This window comes from Microcaecilia unicolor, chromosome 3, assembly GCF_901765095.1.
Source record: "Microcaecilia unicolor chromosome 3, aMicUni1.1, whole genome shotgun sequence".
Lineage (NCBI taxonomy): Eukaryota > Metazoa > Chordata > Amphibia > Gymnophiona > Siphonopidae > Microcaecilia > Microcaecilia unicolor.
Genome location: NC_044033.1, coordinates 182,492,622 through 182,511,062, shown reverse-complemented (window position 1 = coordinate 182,511,062; position 18,441 = coordinate 182,492,622). Strand labels below are relative to the sequence as shown.

At 45.1% G+C, this 18,441-nt stretch overlaps 1 protein-coding gene across 1 annotated transcript in view; it reads right to left on the bottom strand.

The window, feature by feature from the left end:
- The window catches only part of GLS2 (glutaminase 2), a 105,767-nt gene that overhangs the window by 19,008 nt on the left and 68,318 nt on the right, over nt 1-18,441 (bottom strand). Inside the window, exons 7-8 of the mRNA XM_030196701.1 lie at nt 16,341-16,399; nt 15,867-15,899 (exon numbers count right to left, since the gene is read on the bottom strand). Of these exons, the coding sequence (XP_030052561.1) occupies nt 15,867-15,899; nt 16,341-16,399 (92 nt within the window). The remainder of the gene's footprint in view (nt 1-15,866; nt 15,900-16,340; nt 16,400-18,441) is intronic.

Here is an 18,441-nt window from a genome sequence, read left to right as displayed (position 1 = left end):
CAAATATTTATTTATTTATATCACGCATTTTCCCACACATTAGCAGGCTTAATGTGGCTTACAAAATACCATAATGGTGGACGCCCAAGTACGGTAGGTTATAAACAAATATAATTAGAAAAAAGGATCAGATAAGGTAGGGGTCAATGGGTACAATGAGGGACAAGGAAATAAGAAATAAAATATACGACAATTAAATAGAATCAAAAGAGTAGGCCCTGCAAAACAGATAGGTCTTTAACTCAAACGATGTCCTTTTTCTTATCCTTGATGAAAATGTTTGTACTGACATAGCCATGCGCAGTCCCCTGAAGAAACATTATGTGAAAAGAGATCTACACCCCCCCCCCCCCCACAAAAAGGGACTGTTTGAAGATTTTTTTTGTTGTGATTGGACAATGCATCAGTAAAAATGTTTTCATCAAAGAGAACAAAGAGGACATTGTTTGAGATAAGTATTTGTCTTTTATTATTATTTATTTATTTATTTGTTACATTTATACCCCACATTTTCCCACCTATTTGCAGGCTCAATGTGGCTTACAAAGTATCGTAGTGGCGATTGCTATTACGGTTGATAACAAATACAAGGTTGTGTTGTAGTCAAAGGTAGAAGTGTTTCAGGCGTCATGGGGTCGCGGATAATAAATTGTTCAGTACGGATCGTAGATGATCTTGTGTTGCTGGGTTTGGGGATTTATGTTGGATCAGTGGGATAAGCTTTTTTGAAGAGGTGGGTTTTCAATGCTTTCCTGAAGCTTAGGTGCTCATATATTGTTTTCACTTCATGCGGGAGTCCATTATGCTGTTATAATGATATCTTCTTGATGTGCGATGACTGAAGAATGCCCAAGTCCATTCATATAGGGGTCCTTTTAAAAAGACACACTAGTGTTTTTAGCACATGTTAAAAATAAGCGTGTGCAAAACACTAAAGACACCCATATGGGTGTCTCTAGCATTTAGCTCACGCTAAAAATGTTACCACACCTTTATAAAAGACCCCCATAGTGATTTATTTGCACTATATATCTTTTCTTTTTCTGAGCACATCTCACATTCGGCATAGGGGTCCTTTTATAAAGGTGCACTAGTGTTTTTAGCATGTGCTAAAAATAATTGTGCGCTACATGCTAGAGACATCCATATATTCCTATGGACAGGACCACCGAGAGGGGGGGCAGGGGGGACAAAATTCCCCGGGCCTCTAAGGGGGGCCCGGTGCCGGGGTCAGGCCGCCGGCGCTACAGTCCCCGGTCTCACCTGTCTGCCTCCTTGGCTCCGGGCCCCCTGCATTTGAAGCAGCAGTAGCAGATCTCCTCTCTTCTGGCCTTCCCTCCCTGTGTCCCGCCGTCACGGAAACTGGAAGTTACATCAGACAAGGGCTGGACACAGGGAGGGAAGGCCAGAAGAGAGGAGATCTGCGACTGCCACTTCGAATGCAGGGGGCCCAGAGCCGTGGAGGCAGGCAGGTGAGAAAGGGACTGCAGCGGTGAGGGGGCCCAGGCAGGGTGCCCTTGCCCCAGGCCTGGCCTAGTCTCTCAGCAGCCCTGCCTATGGGCGTTTTTAGTGTTTAGCATGCGCTAATCATTAACTCATATTAAAAATGCTACCATGCCTTTGTAAAAGACCTCTGTATTGTCAGTATTTCAAAACATTCATGTGTAAATGCTGACATATAGATGTGTATGTCTGTCATTTTACAAACCTACAATGTCTATCTGCCCTTAAGACCAGAGCCGCCAATCATTCGGTAGAATCACACACATTTTTTGGTTTCAATAAATTTTTTATTGAAATATTCAACATTACAAAAGAAAACATTCAATACTGCCATGCCCGATGCATATGTCGGGAAAGCAACACCACTTAACCCCTCCAAAACCCTCCATTGTTTTCAATAGAGCAACCCAACTTCAAGATTTTTGTTTTCATAGTTTTTTATCCCCCCCCCCCAGCCAATACCTCCCCAAACCTAACTAGAAGGTTTGAACCCCTAAGTCCCATATATAGAAACCTTCAGCAACTTATTCACAACCTTCTAACAGATTACATTATACAGTACCTCAACCCCCTTATCCCCCCTCCCCCTACTCCCCCCTCCCTTTCCCATTAAGCCAAAGATAATAATTTCCCCTCCAACAGTTTCCACCCTCTTTGACGGATCCAAAAACAATCCCTTCTTACAGCTGTTTGTCTCTCCAAGTGAAATAGATACCGCACCTTCCCCTTCCATTGATCCATGCTAGGCGGAAGAGAAGATTTCCAAGTAGCTGCAATCAAACACTTTATTGCCGCTAGTCCCCACCGGAACAACCTCTCTTGCCACCACTGCAACTTGATCGGGCTGAGCCCTAATAAGCAAACTTGGGGAGACAAAGGTATAGGCACTTGAAGCAGTTCAGAAAGTGCCCCACCCACCGACTCCCACACAGAAAATAACCCCTCACATTCCCACCAAACATGCAAAAAGGAACCCCATGCCTCCCCGCATCTCCAACATATATCAGATACTAGAGGAAACATTTTATGAAGTCTGTCCGGCGTATAATACCACCGGGTAATTATTTTGTATGCATTCTCCTGAACTAGCACACACACTGAACTTGCTCGTACCCCCCCCCCCCAAATCCTTTCCCATTCCTCATCCGTAAAGGTCTTCCCCAAATCCCGTTCCCAGGCCTGCATAAACTTATGCTTACTCCTTTTCCATCCTCTTATATACTTATATATGATCGATATAGGCCTTGGATGTTTCCTCACTAACATCCAAAGATTTTCCAAATACTCCCCTTTAATTGGATCTCCCCTCAACCAACCCTGCTGTATAGCAAAATGCCGTATTTGCATATAGGCAAAAAAAATCCCCCTCCAGTAAACCAAACCTATCCCTAAGATATTCAAAGGATGCCCACCTGCCCCCCCCCGAAAGCCATCCCGAAATCTAACTAGTCCCAATTGCGCCCATCTAGAAAAGGTTCTATCCCATTGCCTCACTCTAAACTTACCCTCCCAATTCAGAGAAGCCAACGTAGAAACCCTGACCCCCCCTCCCCACCGCTTTCTAGCCTCCTGCCAAACTTTTAGCAAATGACTCAAAAAGGGATTAGTTACTCCTCCTCCTCCCCCCTCCTTTCCTCCCTGTGAATCCCAGAGCAACGTACCCAGGGGTTGCAACCCAGAAAACTCCTGTTCAATTACTACCCCCGCCTTTCCCTGTGCTACATCCCAATCCAATATTATCCTCAATTGCGCAGCCAGATAATACCATTCTACGTTCGGCACTCACACACATTTTTGGGCCCTGCCCCAATCCTGCCCTGACCCCACCTATTCTCTTGCCTGTGTATGTATTCACGATTTGCACATATAAATCCTAGCTTTCTAAATCTGGGGTTTCTGTGTTTGTGATAAGAATGTGGAAATCGCAAATAGGGCTTCTAAAAGAACCATCATTATTGACCAGAGGTCATATTTTATGCAGTCGGACCTATTAGAATATGTTTTCCTATTACTATTTACTATTAGAATACGGCATTAGAATATGCTAACAGGGTACTTGCACATGAGTAAATCTAGCTCTTTAGACTGTAAGCCCTCTGGAGGAGAAACACCTACTGTACCAGAATATAACTCATCTAAAGCTTGGGTTTGGTAATTCAAAATCCAAATCTCTTTCCAGTTCACTTTAATAATAAACTATTTTGGGATACAATTCAGGGAAGTGCTTTATTGCCCCTACTGCTTGCCCCGTCCATTGAGCCCCTAGCTTGATTATTAAGATCTTCACGGAGCTTACAGGGTATAAGATATGACGCGCAAACTCATAAAATCATTTGCAGATGATATCTTGTTGACTTTAATAAATCCAGAGATGTCCCTTGCTCATATAGTTGAGGTGCTGCATAATTATAGCAAAGCATCAGGATTCAAGATAAATATGGATAAGTCTGAAATGTTAAACATCAATATAGAAAAGAATTCTGCCCGACAACTACAGCACCACTTTCCATTTTGTTGGGCAGAAAAGTCAATGCGTTATATGGACATTCAACTGTCAGCTTCACCTTCAGAACTACATGAGCTTAATTTCCTAAGCTTAAGGAATTACTTTTGGAACTAGAGAGCTGGGAAGGCTTAAGTCCTTTCTGGTGGAAACGGATTAATGCCACAAACATGATTGTGGTACCAGAATTGTTACATCTCTTCATGGCTATTCCTATTGATTTACCTAAGGGCTTTTTTTTCCACTTGTTAAATAGAAGAGCTTTTCTTTCTATTTGGAAAAAGGAAAAGGACACTCAGGGTGAATAGAGCCATGCTCCACCAGATGAAACAGGTGGGGGCATGGGGGGGGGGGGGGGTCCTGCATTTTGCCCTTTATCCTGTAGCAGCGCAGCTTCAGATTATGTCTTAATGGTTGCAGGGGTCTCAGAAACAATGGTTAGTCATAGAACAGAGCATCACTGAGGAGATGCCTGTTTATGCGAGAGACCCCTTAACACATAAGCACCGCCGTACTGGGAAAAGAACAAGGGTCCATCAAGCCCAGCATCCTGTCTGACAGCGGCCAATCCAGGCTTCAAGAACCTGGCAAACCTCCCCCCCCCCCCAAAAAAAAATGTAATAATGTTCAATGGACTTTTCCAAACCCCCCTTAAACTCCGTAAGGCCAGCTTCTTTCACTACATTCTCCAGCAACAAGTTCCAGAGTCCAACTACAGGCTGAGTAAAGAAAACCTTTCTCCTATTTGTTTTAAATCTACCATATTCTAGCTTCATCTTGTGCCCCCTGGTTCTATTATTGTTTGAAAGTGTAAACAAATGCTTCACATCTGTCCGCTCTACTCCGCTCATTATTTTGTAGACTTCTATCATATCACCCCTCAGCCACCTTTTCTCCAAGCTGAAGAGCCCTAACCTTCTTAGCCTTTCCTCATAGGGAAGTCGTTCCATCCCTTTTATCATTTTCGTCACCCTTCTCTGCACCTTCTCCAATTCCTTTATATCTTTTTTGAGATGCGGTGACCAGACTTGGACACAATATTCGAGGTGCGGTCGCACCATGGACCGATACAACGGCAATATAACATCCTCGTGTTTGTTTTCCATCCCTTTCCTAATTATACTCAACATTCTGTGCACTTTCTTGGCCACCGCAGCACACTGAGCAGAAGTTTTCAACATCTTGTCAACATGGCTTACACAAACCAGGTTTTTTCCTGATTGAAAATATTTTCTATCTACTCCTATTATGTATGCTTTGGGTTTCTCCCCAGGACAAGAAGATATCATATTTGCTAGAAGGACAACAGCTTCATTACGCACCTTGGGGCACATATAGGAGGAGGAGGAGCAGGGATTATTATCCTTGAATGATCTCAGTGAGGAATATGGATTAACACAGCGTGAGGCTTTTCAATATAGACAATTAACAGATTTTATACTTAAGAGGGCCTAAAAGGATCTGCAATCAGGTGATCTGGAAAAGGCGCTACATGGGGGCACGTGAAGAGGAGGGATAAGTAGAATATATAGTTGGTTTATCTCTTCTAGCCAATCATTATAGTTTTCCTATAAATGGGATGTTGCATACTGGCTGGTAACTTTCAAGTTTGTCCTGGTAAAGGTTGTTCTTCTTTAGCAAAGGACACACCACTGCCCTTTTTCATGCTGTTGGTAGTTGCCCATTAGAAAGCGAGGTGTTCACGATTTTTGTGGCACCTTCAATGAGGCCCATACTTGCCTGCTGCACTATCTTTGATGGGCAGGGGTCGAGGGAGCAGGTAATTGGTCAAAGTTCTCTTAGGATTTTGTCAAGGCCCTCCTCTGTTATTGGGTTAAAAGAGTCCCATATGTCTGTGTCAGGAGGGGAAGAGTTTGTGCGCTCCTGGTTAGCTAATAGGAGACTGGGTGGGACTGCCTGTAAATCCTGGTGGCAACTTTTAATTTTGTTGGCAAAGTATGCAGCAAAATCACTACAGTTCAGTTGTGACTGGGCAGGCTTGTTCTGTTGTAGGGGTACTTTGTCATGTGATTCCTATAGTTTAGCCTGTCCTCATCCAGGCAAGATTTACGCCATCTCCTTTCCAGTTTCCATCCTTCGCACTTAAGGGTCCAAAGTTCTAGAGAAAAACAAGGTTAGCGTTTGTGAGTGGTGCATAAGACCTTTTTTAGTGCTACCATTTTCTCAACGGTCTTAGCTGAGTGTGTGTTCCCAAATATCAACCCGTTCTGACACTGTAGTTGTCTTTTCATCCATATGTGGATAGTGCAAGGCCTCTAGAAAATTCTCAGCTGTCAACTTTTTCTTGTTTATGATCTCTTTCCAAACTCTAGGAGGTGCCATTTGTTTCATGTGTTCACTTAGGGAAAACTTAATTAGAAAATGGTCTGTCCATGATAGAGGTGTTATTTCAATACTGCTATCCGGTATTATGGGATATCAATCCGTGGAAGTCTCGCAAGACTGCCACCGGAAGTCTCGGCAGCCATTTTAAACAATTGGTGACAGCGAGAGGTTCAAAGGCAGCAGGCAGGAAAGAGTGGGGATTTTTCCTGTCCTGAAGAAGCCACTAGACCACCAGGGTGCCTTGAGGTATGTGCTGGGAGGGCACCCTGCGGCTCGGGGGAGGGAAGGCAAAACTCGGATCGCTATGCACTTCCTCCCTGCAAGACCTGGGTTCATTCCTACAGGATCCCCACTGACCTGGATTCATCCCTGCAGACCTGGAGGGGATCCCCACAGAATTCCCACAGTTCCTGTGGGAATCCCGCTATCACTGTTCCCCATGCAGCTCTCTAGTCTAGAATGTGACCCTTTTCATGGGTTGGAGATTTGATCACCTGTGTGAATCCTAGAGCTGTCATCATATTCAGGAAGACAGTTGTGCAATGTGCATCACCATCCTAGGGTAATTCAGGGTCACTTGTGTAATCAGATCAAGGAGTTCTTCACAGATAATGTGTTATATTTTTTATTTGACTGGTATTCATATTTTATTGAGTGGCATTCATTTAAATATTCTTATTTATGTTTATTACTGTTTTTATATACAGAGAGTTCTGACCCTAAGGCAGGCTGCTAGATCCACCGGAACACCGTCCATGTCGGGTCTCTACTCAGGTGCTTGGCTCAATAAAGACGGTTTTGTTTTCCTCCCTGGTTGGAAGTCATTATGTCCATTTCCACTCCTTCTGTTGTGTAGGAGGGAGTAGGCCTTCCCAGGGGCGTAGCCAGACCTCAGCGGGAGGTGGAGGGGCACAGTTTAGCCCCCCAGCCGCCGCCCCCCCCCCCCCGCCACTTTTGACCTCCCTCCCACTGCCAACCCTCCCCCGACGCCGCCAGGTACCTTTGCTGGCAGGGGTCCCCAACCCCGACCAGCTGGTCTTCTTCAGCGCCAGTCTCTGGCATGTTCGCCGATCTGTTTCTGTGAGACCTGACTGCTGACATCCTATGTGCACACGTGCACCTGAGTTGGGGAAAGTCAGGGAGACTGCTGGAAGGAGCTGAGGAAAACCTCCAGGACCCTGCTAGCGATAGCTGAGGGATCTCAAGTATGCCATAATCTATAATGCAGGACCGGATCTCTGTTTTGTGCACAAATTACTGTCCTGAATAAAGGGCTTCTGTTTGTTCTTGAAACTCCAAATGTTTTTATACAAGGCTCAAATATTCTCCCATTCTGTCACATGAACCTACATAGGATTAGTGGATAAGAGGAGACAATTTCTTTCCCTTTCTACCACATCATCTTCTTAGAATAGTTCCCAGCAATAAACTCATCTTCAATTTCACCCAGCACTGATGGGGTCAGTCACTGTGGATCTAAATCGAAAAGCCAAGGTCTTTGACCTGCTCGCTCCAGAGTTATGTCCATTCCAAATGAGAGTAATAATGTCTTTATTAAACTTCCTGAATAATTTGCCCGGAGGAATAACAGCAGTGTTTCAAGAAGAAAGCTCACCCAAGGCAGAGTACTTATGTGTGGCTATTTTGCCAAGCCAAGAAATATTAAATGGTCGTCTCTTCCTCCAGTCTTGACAGATTTTATTTTACTATAGAGGCAAAGGTAATTAAACTGATCTAGCATTGATAGGTGTTCAGGGATTTAAAAAAAAAAAACCACACAGGTACTTAATAGCCTGATTATTCCATTTAAAGAGAAATTTACTGTTTCGAAATTCCCTGAGACTGTTTGGATATTACATAGTAACACAGTATCACAGTAGATGATGGCAGATATTGAGTAAACTAGGAGGTCTATTTCAGTCCTTATCTGCCATCATCTACTGTGATACTGTGGTTAGGGTACAATTGCTACTCCATGCTGGGTATCTCACTACTCTTCTGAGCTGAATCACCCAATGCTTGATGTCCACCTTCCTGCCATTTCTCTAATTCCTGCCATCAGAAGCAGGATGGAATTAATGAGATCAATAATGTACAATAGAATATTATAGGCAAAAATGTGATTTTGTGCTTTGTTCCTCCTCCTTCTTTGTGCCAGATCCCAAAGGTTCTATTACAAAGAGGACACCTCTGCAGAGTCCTGTAGGGCTATTTCCCTGTGAGCCTCACTCTGCTGATCTCAGTCTGTGTATACAACTATGTCAAGATGGAGTCTGTGAACTAAGACCCTGCACTTCAGTGACCAAGCAGATTCAACTTTCTGTTTGTGGCAGAGCTCTGCTTGTGGTAAATAACTGGCAGGTCTGGAAAAAACTCAAGGATATGCAGTGGGCTACCTGACCCTTGCACCTCCCTGATGAGCTACAGGGGGTAAGGCCATGGTGCCAGCAAGTCTGATGAGAGACAGGAATGCATACCAATGTACCAACTGGAAGATCTAAAAGGGTTTTTTTCTTGCTCAGGGAAGGAGCTGGACAAGATCCTGATTGGTTGCTGTCTGGTCACCTGGGAATCAGGGGCCAGAGAGCGGGAACCAGAAAAAGGACAGAGAAAAAAGGACAGACAGAAGAAGAAAGAAAGGAAGAAAGGGAGAATTTGTCTGGTTCTACTGGAAGAAGGGTAGCTGAAAAGAAGACCAGTGAGACCTGAAGTGGTCCCACAACCTTGTGAACTGACCATCTGAAGAAAGTACCTGTTGGTTCAGCTCTACCGGCCAGAGAGACTGTAATCCTGCATGCTGCAGAGAGCCTGTGCTGTTTCCTAAGACGGGGACTCGCTGTGGAAAACAGCTGGAGTCTAAAGGGAAAAACCTGTGTCCACTTCATCTGAGAGACCACCTAGAGTCAGCTCGGTGAGAATTATGGGGATTTATTTCCTATAGTCGGGGATTAGCTAGTGGGTTCTTACCTCAGCAAAGGTGGGTTAGTCAGAACTTTGTGATCAGGAAGATGTGCTGCTAACTGTATTACTTCATGACCTAGTCAGTATTACTAATCAGGATTGTGTAATAACCTAGTAACCAGTGATATCAGTGTTTTAGTTAGACAATACATTCTACAGTTGCTTATCAGCATAAGGGAGCTACATTTGTACAGCTGAGCTGTAGTGTAGGGTGTATTATTCTATTTTCTTACCTATATAATAAATTAATATATTTCACAGCAGTGACTTTACTTTTATTCCAGTTCTCTCTAACAGAAGAAAAGTTCTGGTGTAGGCCCAGAACAGCCAGGTTCCTTTATAATATATAACCCCTGGACAGAGCTAGGAAGTTGGTTTAGCCAGACTCCTGTAAACGGAACCTGGGAATTACTCATTGGGTAGCTTTGCCCAGAAGAGTTATTCATCTATAAATGCTTACATATGTGGGGGCTCGTCTGGGAGATGAACCCAGGACCTCTCACATATGTAAGCATTTATAGATTATAAATGCTTACAGTCCCATGCTCGAAAATGTCTGAGCACACATTAACCCCAAGTCCTTGCATTCTTGTACAAGCTCTGCAGGCATCTAAAAACGCATCCAAATCAAAAGCATGCATCGACTCCTCTAGAAAAGGACATTCAACACACTTACAAGCCTTCTCTGTATCTAAAAATAGCAATACTGGCTCCTGTTTTTTTCCAATAGCTAAGTGAATATGATCCAGAGTTTGCCTCACATTATCACTTCTGTTCTTCTCTGATGAAATCTGTTTGGTTTCACTCTATAACCTTGGACAAATGTAATTCCAACCATCTGATACGCTCAATGCCAGGTTTATGAATAACAAATATTTGTGTTCAGCATTTAACTAGATAATGCAATTCCCCGCTGGACAGCTTTACAGTCATTGGCTAGCTTAGGAGCAAGCTCAGGAGGGGAACATTTTGGAGTAGCCTAGTGGTTAGTGCAGTGGAATTTCATCCTGGGGAACTGAGTTCAATTCCCACTGCAGCTCCTTGTGACTCTGGGCAAGTCACTTAACCCTCCATTGCCCCAGGTACAAATAAGTACCTGTATATAATATGTAAGCTGCGTTGAATGTAGTTGCAAAAAACCACAGAAAGGGGGAAGGGAAATGGGGCTTGATATACTGCCTTTCTGAGGGTTTTGCAACTACATTCAAAGCAGTTTACATATATTCAGGTACTTATTTTGTACCAGGGGCAATGGAGGGTTAAGTGACTTGCCCAGAGTCACAAGGAACTGCAGTGGGAATTGAACTCAGTTCCCCAGGCTCAAAGTCCACTGCATTAACCACTAGGCTACTCCTCCACTGCAGTTTATCAAGTCCTATTCCCTTTCCCCTTTCTAAAACCCATCAGCCTGTCTTCTCCAGGGCTTGTGCCTGTTTTCATTAACTTTCTCACCTCTACAGCTTCATAGGCTGTAACAGGGCAGTCTAATGATGACAGTCTTACCTGAGGGCTTGTGTATGGGAAGATGCAATATGAGGCTGCAGATTCTCTTTATCTCATACACTCCAGCTGCCATGACTTCTAGTAATCTGTAGATTCTTGGCAAAGCATCTTTGGATGCATGCATGAGCATAACCCGAGAGTTTTAATACCCTAACTCCAAATCTGTGGACGAGGAAAAGGCCAGCTTTGATACCTTTATTATAACAATGGACTGGATTTTCCCAGGCTTGCTTCTGGATGCAATAACATTGTTAAATGTAAACTTCTCTTCTTGTCCGATTCAGTAACAGCATCTTCTAGTGGCGTCTAATGAAAGGTCACTTCCTCTGGGCTGTAACCATGGCATGATCTGACCAAGAGCCCAATGCTCAAAACTTCAGTGGTAGAGGCAAGAGTGCATATCCCATAGCACAAGAACAGTGCTGAAAAGTAGCTTCCCAATGCACAAAGCAAATGAAATGTAAATTTTAAGTGCACTAGTAAAGCAAAAGCAAGAGAGAGAAAAGTGACTGAACCATGTGCACAAGAACTGCAAGTACTGCAAAACTCCTGTACACATGCCCAGGGCCGCCGAGAGAAGGGGGGACAGGGGGGGACAAAATTCCCCAGGCACAGGCCTACGGGGGGGGGGGGGGGCTCGGCGCCACCACCACAGTCCAGCCCGCCCGCCCTCCGTCGCTCCCTGGCACTGAATTTAACCGCCTCACCTTCGAAAGCGCAGCAACAAGCAGCGGCAACCACTCCTTCCTTCCTTGTCCCGCCCTCGCCTGACATAACTTCCGCGAGGGCGGGACACAGAAGGAAGGAGTGGTCTGCCGCTGCTTGCTGCGCTTTCAAAGGTGAGGCACTTAAGGTCAGTGCAGAGGGCCCGGGGGTGGAGAGAGGGCCCGGTGGCGGGTGGAGGGCGGCCCGGTGACCTCAGGTGGGGGAGCCCTGGGGGCGGCCTTGTCCCGGGCCTGGCCCAGTCTCTCGGTGGCCCTGCACATGCCAGGCAAAATGGGAAGAATAAGTGCACATTGGTGCCCTTCTCCTGCTCCATGAAATATGTCCCCCCCCCCCCCCCCCTCAATTTTTACAGCTTAAATCTCTGAGAGGCTCATGCCAAAGTGCAGGAAAACAGGTGTGCTCATGCCCACCCTCACCCCCGGCTTTGCTCAGACTCGCAGACATAGTTTTTTTTCCCTCACTATCAGCACTACAGACTGTATGGGCTTTCAAAAGAAGCCAAAAACCGACAATTTAATGTGAAAAAGCAAAAGAAATCCTCTCCTCAAAACCCGAACGCCATCCCAAACCTGGCGGTGTGTTTTCAGCGTTAAGGCCAGCATTAGTGTCTGCACTGTTTTCGGAGCATTCGGAGTGAATCACCTCATTTCAACGCATTTAAATACAATTTGCGTTGATCTTCAGCACACGTTCAAATGTGCGTTGGAGCTTTTTGTGCATCCTGCGTATAGTAATATGAACACAGTTCCAGTAGTAATCGCTCCTAGCGCTGGTGCTAGGTTTTGTGCGTTGAGGCCCAAGATTATAATATTCAAGCACCATTCTGAGTTCATGTGCAACTTCTTTAAATTATTCCCCTTATTTTCTAACTCCTGTATCTTATCTATCTATATGTTTCATCTTTGCTAACACCCTATGCTGTCTATTAAAATGTGTTCATAAAATACTAGAACCAAGACTAAATATGCTGTATTATTAATAAAGCTTCCAGCTCCATAAGCAGTATCTCTCTTTGTTAAGCAGTTTTTTTTACTTTTTTCTTTTTTTCCTGCTTTTATTATTAAAGAGTGCCCTCAGCATAAAACCACTATTCAAGGCAATTCATTTCTTTGCCATGTGGTGTAGCACTTCATTCATCGGGCTACTCTTTGTTTTTATGTGCTAGAGCTTATTGTAAATAGTGCTTTAATTTAAATATAAAAGACTTCAAAACGTGAACTTATCTCTTAATGTTCTCAACGATATGCACTGTGTTTCTTGCTTGCCACTTCACTCTTCTTGGTCACTGTGTCTGACCGATTGTCTGGCTTCCCCTGAAAACGCCCGACTCCGCGGGTTTCAACAAGTCTTTCATCAGGGACTTGGGTTAAAGCCGTACTGGAACTCTGTGTGAAGCCATCATTTCTCTTCAAACAATTTGTATCGATAAGGAACCAAAGATTTTCCAAGATAAAATCGGATTATTAAAATGTGTTGACGTTGCTAAGTAGTACACTATGCCATACCTTGTACTGCTGCAATTATCTATTGCTTATGTTTGACTTATTCTTGCTGAACACGACACTGAGTGAATGTTTTCAAAAAGGCAGTAAATAAATATCTGCCAAAACAACCCCACCCCCAGAGCTCTGGGTATAAGTTATGCAGGAAAGAATAATGAGAATGATTCCTCTCTTTGTGCTACACAAACCACCAATTGTCAATTACCATGACATCTGTCATGCGTTTGACTGACTGTCCGCAACCTCGGAGTCATCTTCGACTCCTCCCTCTCCTTCACTGCGCATATCCAACAGACTGCCAAGAACTGTTGCTTCTTCCTCTTCAACATCAGCAAAATTCGCCCTTTCCTCTCTGAGAACACCACCAGAACTCTCGTCCACGCTCTCATTACCTCTCGCCTTGATTACTGCAACTTGCTCCTCACCGGCCTCCCACTCAGCCATCTATCCCCCCTTCAATCCGTTCAGAACGCTGCTGCACGTCTTATATTCCGCCAGAACCGATATACTCATATCACCCCTCTCCTCAAGTCACCTCATTGGCTTCCGATCAGATATCGCATACAATTCAAGCTCCTCCTCCTTACCTACAAATGCACTCAGTCTGCGGCTCCTCACTACCTCTCCACCCTCATCTCCCCCTATGTTCCCGCCCGTAACCTCCGCTCACAGGACAAAGCCCTTCTCTCAGTACCCTTCTCCACCACTGCCAACTCCAGGCTCCGCTCATTCTGCTTTGCCTCACCCTATGCCTGGAACAATCTTCCTTTACCCATACGCCTTGCCCCCTCCCTACCCATCTTCAAATCTCTGCTTAAAATTCACCTCTTTAATGCTGCCTTCGGCACCTAACCGCTTGAGAAATATAGAATGCCCCAATCTATCCACCCTATCAGATTAACTCGTCCACTAGATTGTACACTTGTCTTTAGATTGTTCTCTTGTCTTTTAGATTGTAAGCTCTTTGAGCAGGGACTGTCCTTCTATGTTTAAATTGTACAGCGCTGCGTAACCCTAGTAGCGCTTTAGAAATGTTAGTTAGTAGTAGTAGTAGTAGTAGTTAAGGGAATCATTGCAGCTGTCTGGGTTGTACAGTGTCCAGGTAAGTGAAACTGCCATTTCAGCCATCATGTTGTGGCTTTCTTCAGGGTGGTGTGAAGTCTGCAAGGTTGTCTTTATAGAGTGGAACCTCAAACTTAATCGGCTGGGGTTTGAGATGTTTCATGGGAGCAGTTTTGATTCTGGAAGGTGGGAAGATTCGTTGATACAGTTTAAATTCTGGAAGATGGGGACATTTTTGCTGGGAAATTGAGGCAGAAAAGTTCATCAGCCATTAATTCAATTTTGGTGAGAAAACTGAGGTGAGAAAGTGCATTGGTCACAAGTTTAAGTTTTGGAGGGAAACCACAGTTGAAACAACCCATTTCAAACCCCAGTCAATCAGATTTCAGGACCTTGGAGACTTCACACCAGTCTAAACAAAGCCACAGCAATAAGGGCTGAAACATTAGTTCCACTCATCTAAAACATGTACCACCCAGATACCTGCAACGATTGTGACACTAGCCATGGAAGCCTAACAGAACAAGTATATCCAAGGGATCAGTACTGCTGGAGATTTACTTGCAGCCAATGCTACAATTAATGATTTCTTCATGGATTTTAACAAGAATTTATGGATGGGCAGGGACAGCAGAACATCCTTTTGGTTGGAGGGACCAAAATACAATCTCCAGCTCTGCCCCCAAGCTTTCAACTACTACTACTACTACTACTTAACATTTCTAGAGCACTACTAGGGTTACGCAGCGCTGTACAATTTAACGAATAAGGACGGTCCCTGCTCAGAAGAGCTTACAATCTAAAGGACGAAATGTCAAGTTGGGGTAGATGAGATTTCCTGAGAAGAGATGAAGTGATTAGGTGCCGAAGGCGACATTGAAGAGGTGGGCTTTGAGCAATGATTTGAAGATGGGTAGGGAGGGGGCCCTGCGTATGGGCTCAGGGAGGTTGTTCCAAGCGTGGGGTGAGGCGAGGCAGAAAGGGCGAAGCCTAGAGTTGGCGGTGGTGGAGAAGGGTACTGAAAGGAGGGATTTGTCTTGAGAGCGGAGGTTATGGGTAGGGACGTAAGGGGAGATGAGGGTGTTGTGCAAAATATTGGTGGACCCATGGCCCCTGTGGTCCAACCTATCTTGTTATGGGGGGAGGGGGGCAGAAGAACTTTATAAGGAACCTGAGGGTGTGGAACAGCATTGTATGCACTTGAGTCGGCTCTTATCAGGGCCGCCGAGAGACACTGAAAAATGGATCGGTGTGTGCCCCAAACCGGCGCCTATACTACCGCAAGCCATTTTTCAGCGCACTTTATTAAAAGGACCCCTTATACACTAACACCTAGCAGTTAGGAAATTCTTCCTTTCAAACCACCCCTCTCCTCTATTCTCTCAGTCAAGCTAACACACAGATACACACAAGACACACACAAAAGACAGACAAAGGCACACATACAAAAAAAAAGACACAGATACACATATTAAATATCCAATGCCATTAAATCAAGGAAGAAGGAAAGGGCCCAACAAGCTAATGTCACATACAAAGTCAATAGAAGAGCTGAGATTTGAACTTGGATCCCAAGAGCATTCTGGACTTGAAGGTCGAAAGAACATCTCTTTACAGCACCCTTAGAAAAAGACAAGAAAGATCTCGCTATGGAAATCAACCAGAAAGGCATGCATGTAGGAAATTTTTCTCCAGCTCATAATATCCAACTCTGGTCTTCACCCAAACCCTTAGTAAAAACAAACAAACAAACAACTCACATAGTCAAACTTCTCAGCTTTGTTGGATCCCATCTGAAATACAAACAGAAGCAATTCAGCAAAGATGCTAATTTTCTAGGAAAGCTTATAAAGTTACACTGGCATATGGAATCTAGGCCAGTCCTAGAGGCTCTGAAATGCTGCACTCATCCCCTGAGCTATGCAGTCTTTGACACAGCAGGCTTTCCTTGTGCCCATCATGAGCCATTCCCCCCCCCCCCCCCCCCCAGGTGACAGGCTCTGTATCCATGTGCCCATCCCCAGAGTAATCCAGTCCCTGAGGTGACAGGCGCTGTATCTCTGTGTTCATTCCCTGAACTATCCAGTCCTAGAGGTAAGAGGCTTTGTATCCCTATACCTTGCACTTTATGTAATGAGTGTGCATACAGGGATACCTCTCATACAATCACTTTATTCCCAAAGGCCTCATATAGTTTCCCAGCAGTTCTGTGCTGTTGGCCCAGGGCTTCTCACCTTTAACAAAGAACAAATCACTATTGCTCCAGCATTCACCATGGGGTTGTGAGGTTTACCTGGCAGAAGAGAGAAAACATGGTAAAAGAATGAGACAGAGGCAGATGGGGAATGAAAAGTACAGCAGCACTGGCTCTGCCTGCCCTCATGAAACTTTTCTTTTCGCTCTTACAGGTGCACAGGCCTTCACGCCCAGACACGGGGTAAATGTAAGACCAGGGAGAAGAATTTTCAAAGCCTCATTCCTGAGCACAGGGTGGCTTTCATAAAAGTGCTCAAGCGATGGATGGGTGAACACACAGGTAGTGCATTTCACCCGCTCTGGGGGAGGGGTTCCTGAATCTGCACAAATAGTCCAGTTTTGGTGCTGAATCCAAAACTGAAACCTAAATTCAGTCGGCCTCTATATTGAACGGCGCTGCCCAGTTAAGTGCCTCCCAGCCTGCCCAGAGTAGTTTAATGAGGCAGTAGCCATTCCTGCCCTGTTAAAACCTTTTGAATATCAGGCCCATAATGTTCCCCAATTCGGGCTAGTATAAAGTTACCCCTAAAATTCACATGCATACTCATATCAATTTTGCTTTCTCTTGCTCTAACTGATTTCTCTAGTCTGTATTTTGCTTGTTAACCCTCCATTGCCCCAGGTACAAAATAAGTACCTATATATATGTAAACCGCTTTGAATGTAGTTGCAAAATACCACAGAAAGGCGGTATATCAAGTCCCATTTCCCCTTCCCTTTCCCTTGTTATTTTGAACTAAGTAATGCCATGGAGGGGCATAATCGAACGCGAACGCCCATCTCCATGGGCGCCTATCTCGGAGGACGGGTATGCGAAGGGGCGGGACAGACCGTATTTTCGAAAAAGATGGGCGTCCATCTTTTGTTTCGATAATACAGTTTGTGCTGGGCAAATGCATCGCATTTGGGCGGATTTGAGCTGGGCGGTATTGGTTTTCAGCGATAATGGAAACCGAAGGCGCCCAGCTCAAAAATGAACAAATCCAAGGCATTTGGTCATGGGAGGGGCCAGGATTTGTAGTGCACTGGTTCCCCTCACATGCCAGGACACCAACCGGGCACCCTAGGGGGCACTTGTAAAAAGTAAAAAAAAATTTTAAATACCTCCCAGGTGCATAGCTCCCTTCCCTTGGGTGCTGCGCCCCCCCCCCCCAAATCCCCCCCCAAAACCCACTGCCCACAACTCTACACCATTACCATAGCACTTATGGCTGAAGGGGGGCACCTACATGTGGGTACAGTGGGTTTTGGGGGCGGTTTGGAGCGCTCCCATTTAGCAGCACAAGTGTAACAGGTAGGGGGGGATGGGCCTGGGTCCACCTGCCTGAAGTGCACTGCACACACTAACTGCTCCAGGGACCTGCATACTGCGGTGATGGAGCTGGGTATGACATTTGAGGCTGGCATACAGGCTGGGAAAAAAGTTTTTAAAGTTCTTTTTTTTTTTTGGTGGGAGAGGGTTAGTGACCACTGGAGGAGTCAGGGGAGGTCATCCCTGATCCCCTCCGGTGGTCATCTGGGCAGTTGGGGCACTTTTTGGGGACTTGTTCGTGACAAAAAAGGGTCCAAAAAAAGTGACCCAAATTCTCACTTCTGGCGCCCTTTTTTTTTCATTATCGGCCGAGCGCGCCCATCTCTCCTCGACCAATAAACACGCCCCAGTCCCGCCTTCACCATGCCTATGACACGCCCCCGTCAACTTTGTTCGTTCCCGCGACAGAGTGCAGTTGGAGGCGCCCAAAATCGGCTTTCGATTATACCAATTTGGGCGCCCATGAGAGAAAGACGCCCATCTCCCGATTTGGGTCGAAATATGGGCGTCTTGCTCTTTCGAAAATAAGCTGGTTAGTGTACTCTAAGAAGCTGTTTCATTAACCCATAGTTAAACATGAGTTAACACATTATTTCCTGCCTATTCATTAACAACATGTGTTAACACATGGTTGCCACAGGTTACCGACTCAAGGGCTGATGCAGAAAGCCATGCAGCAATAGTTGAGTGTGTGGCTGATACTGGGAAATGAATGAGAAAACAGTCGCAGTAAGCCGATGAGATGCAAATTCATCGACTGCAGAACT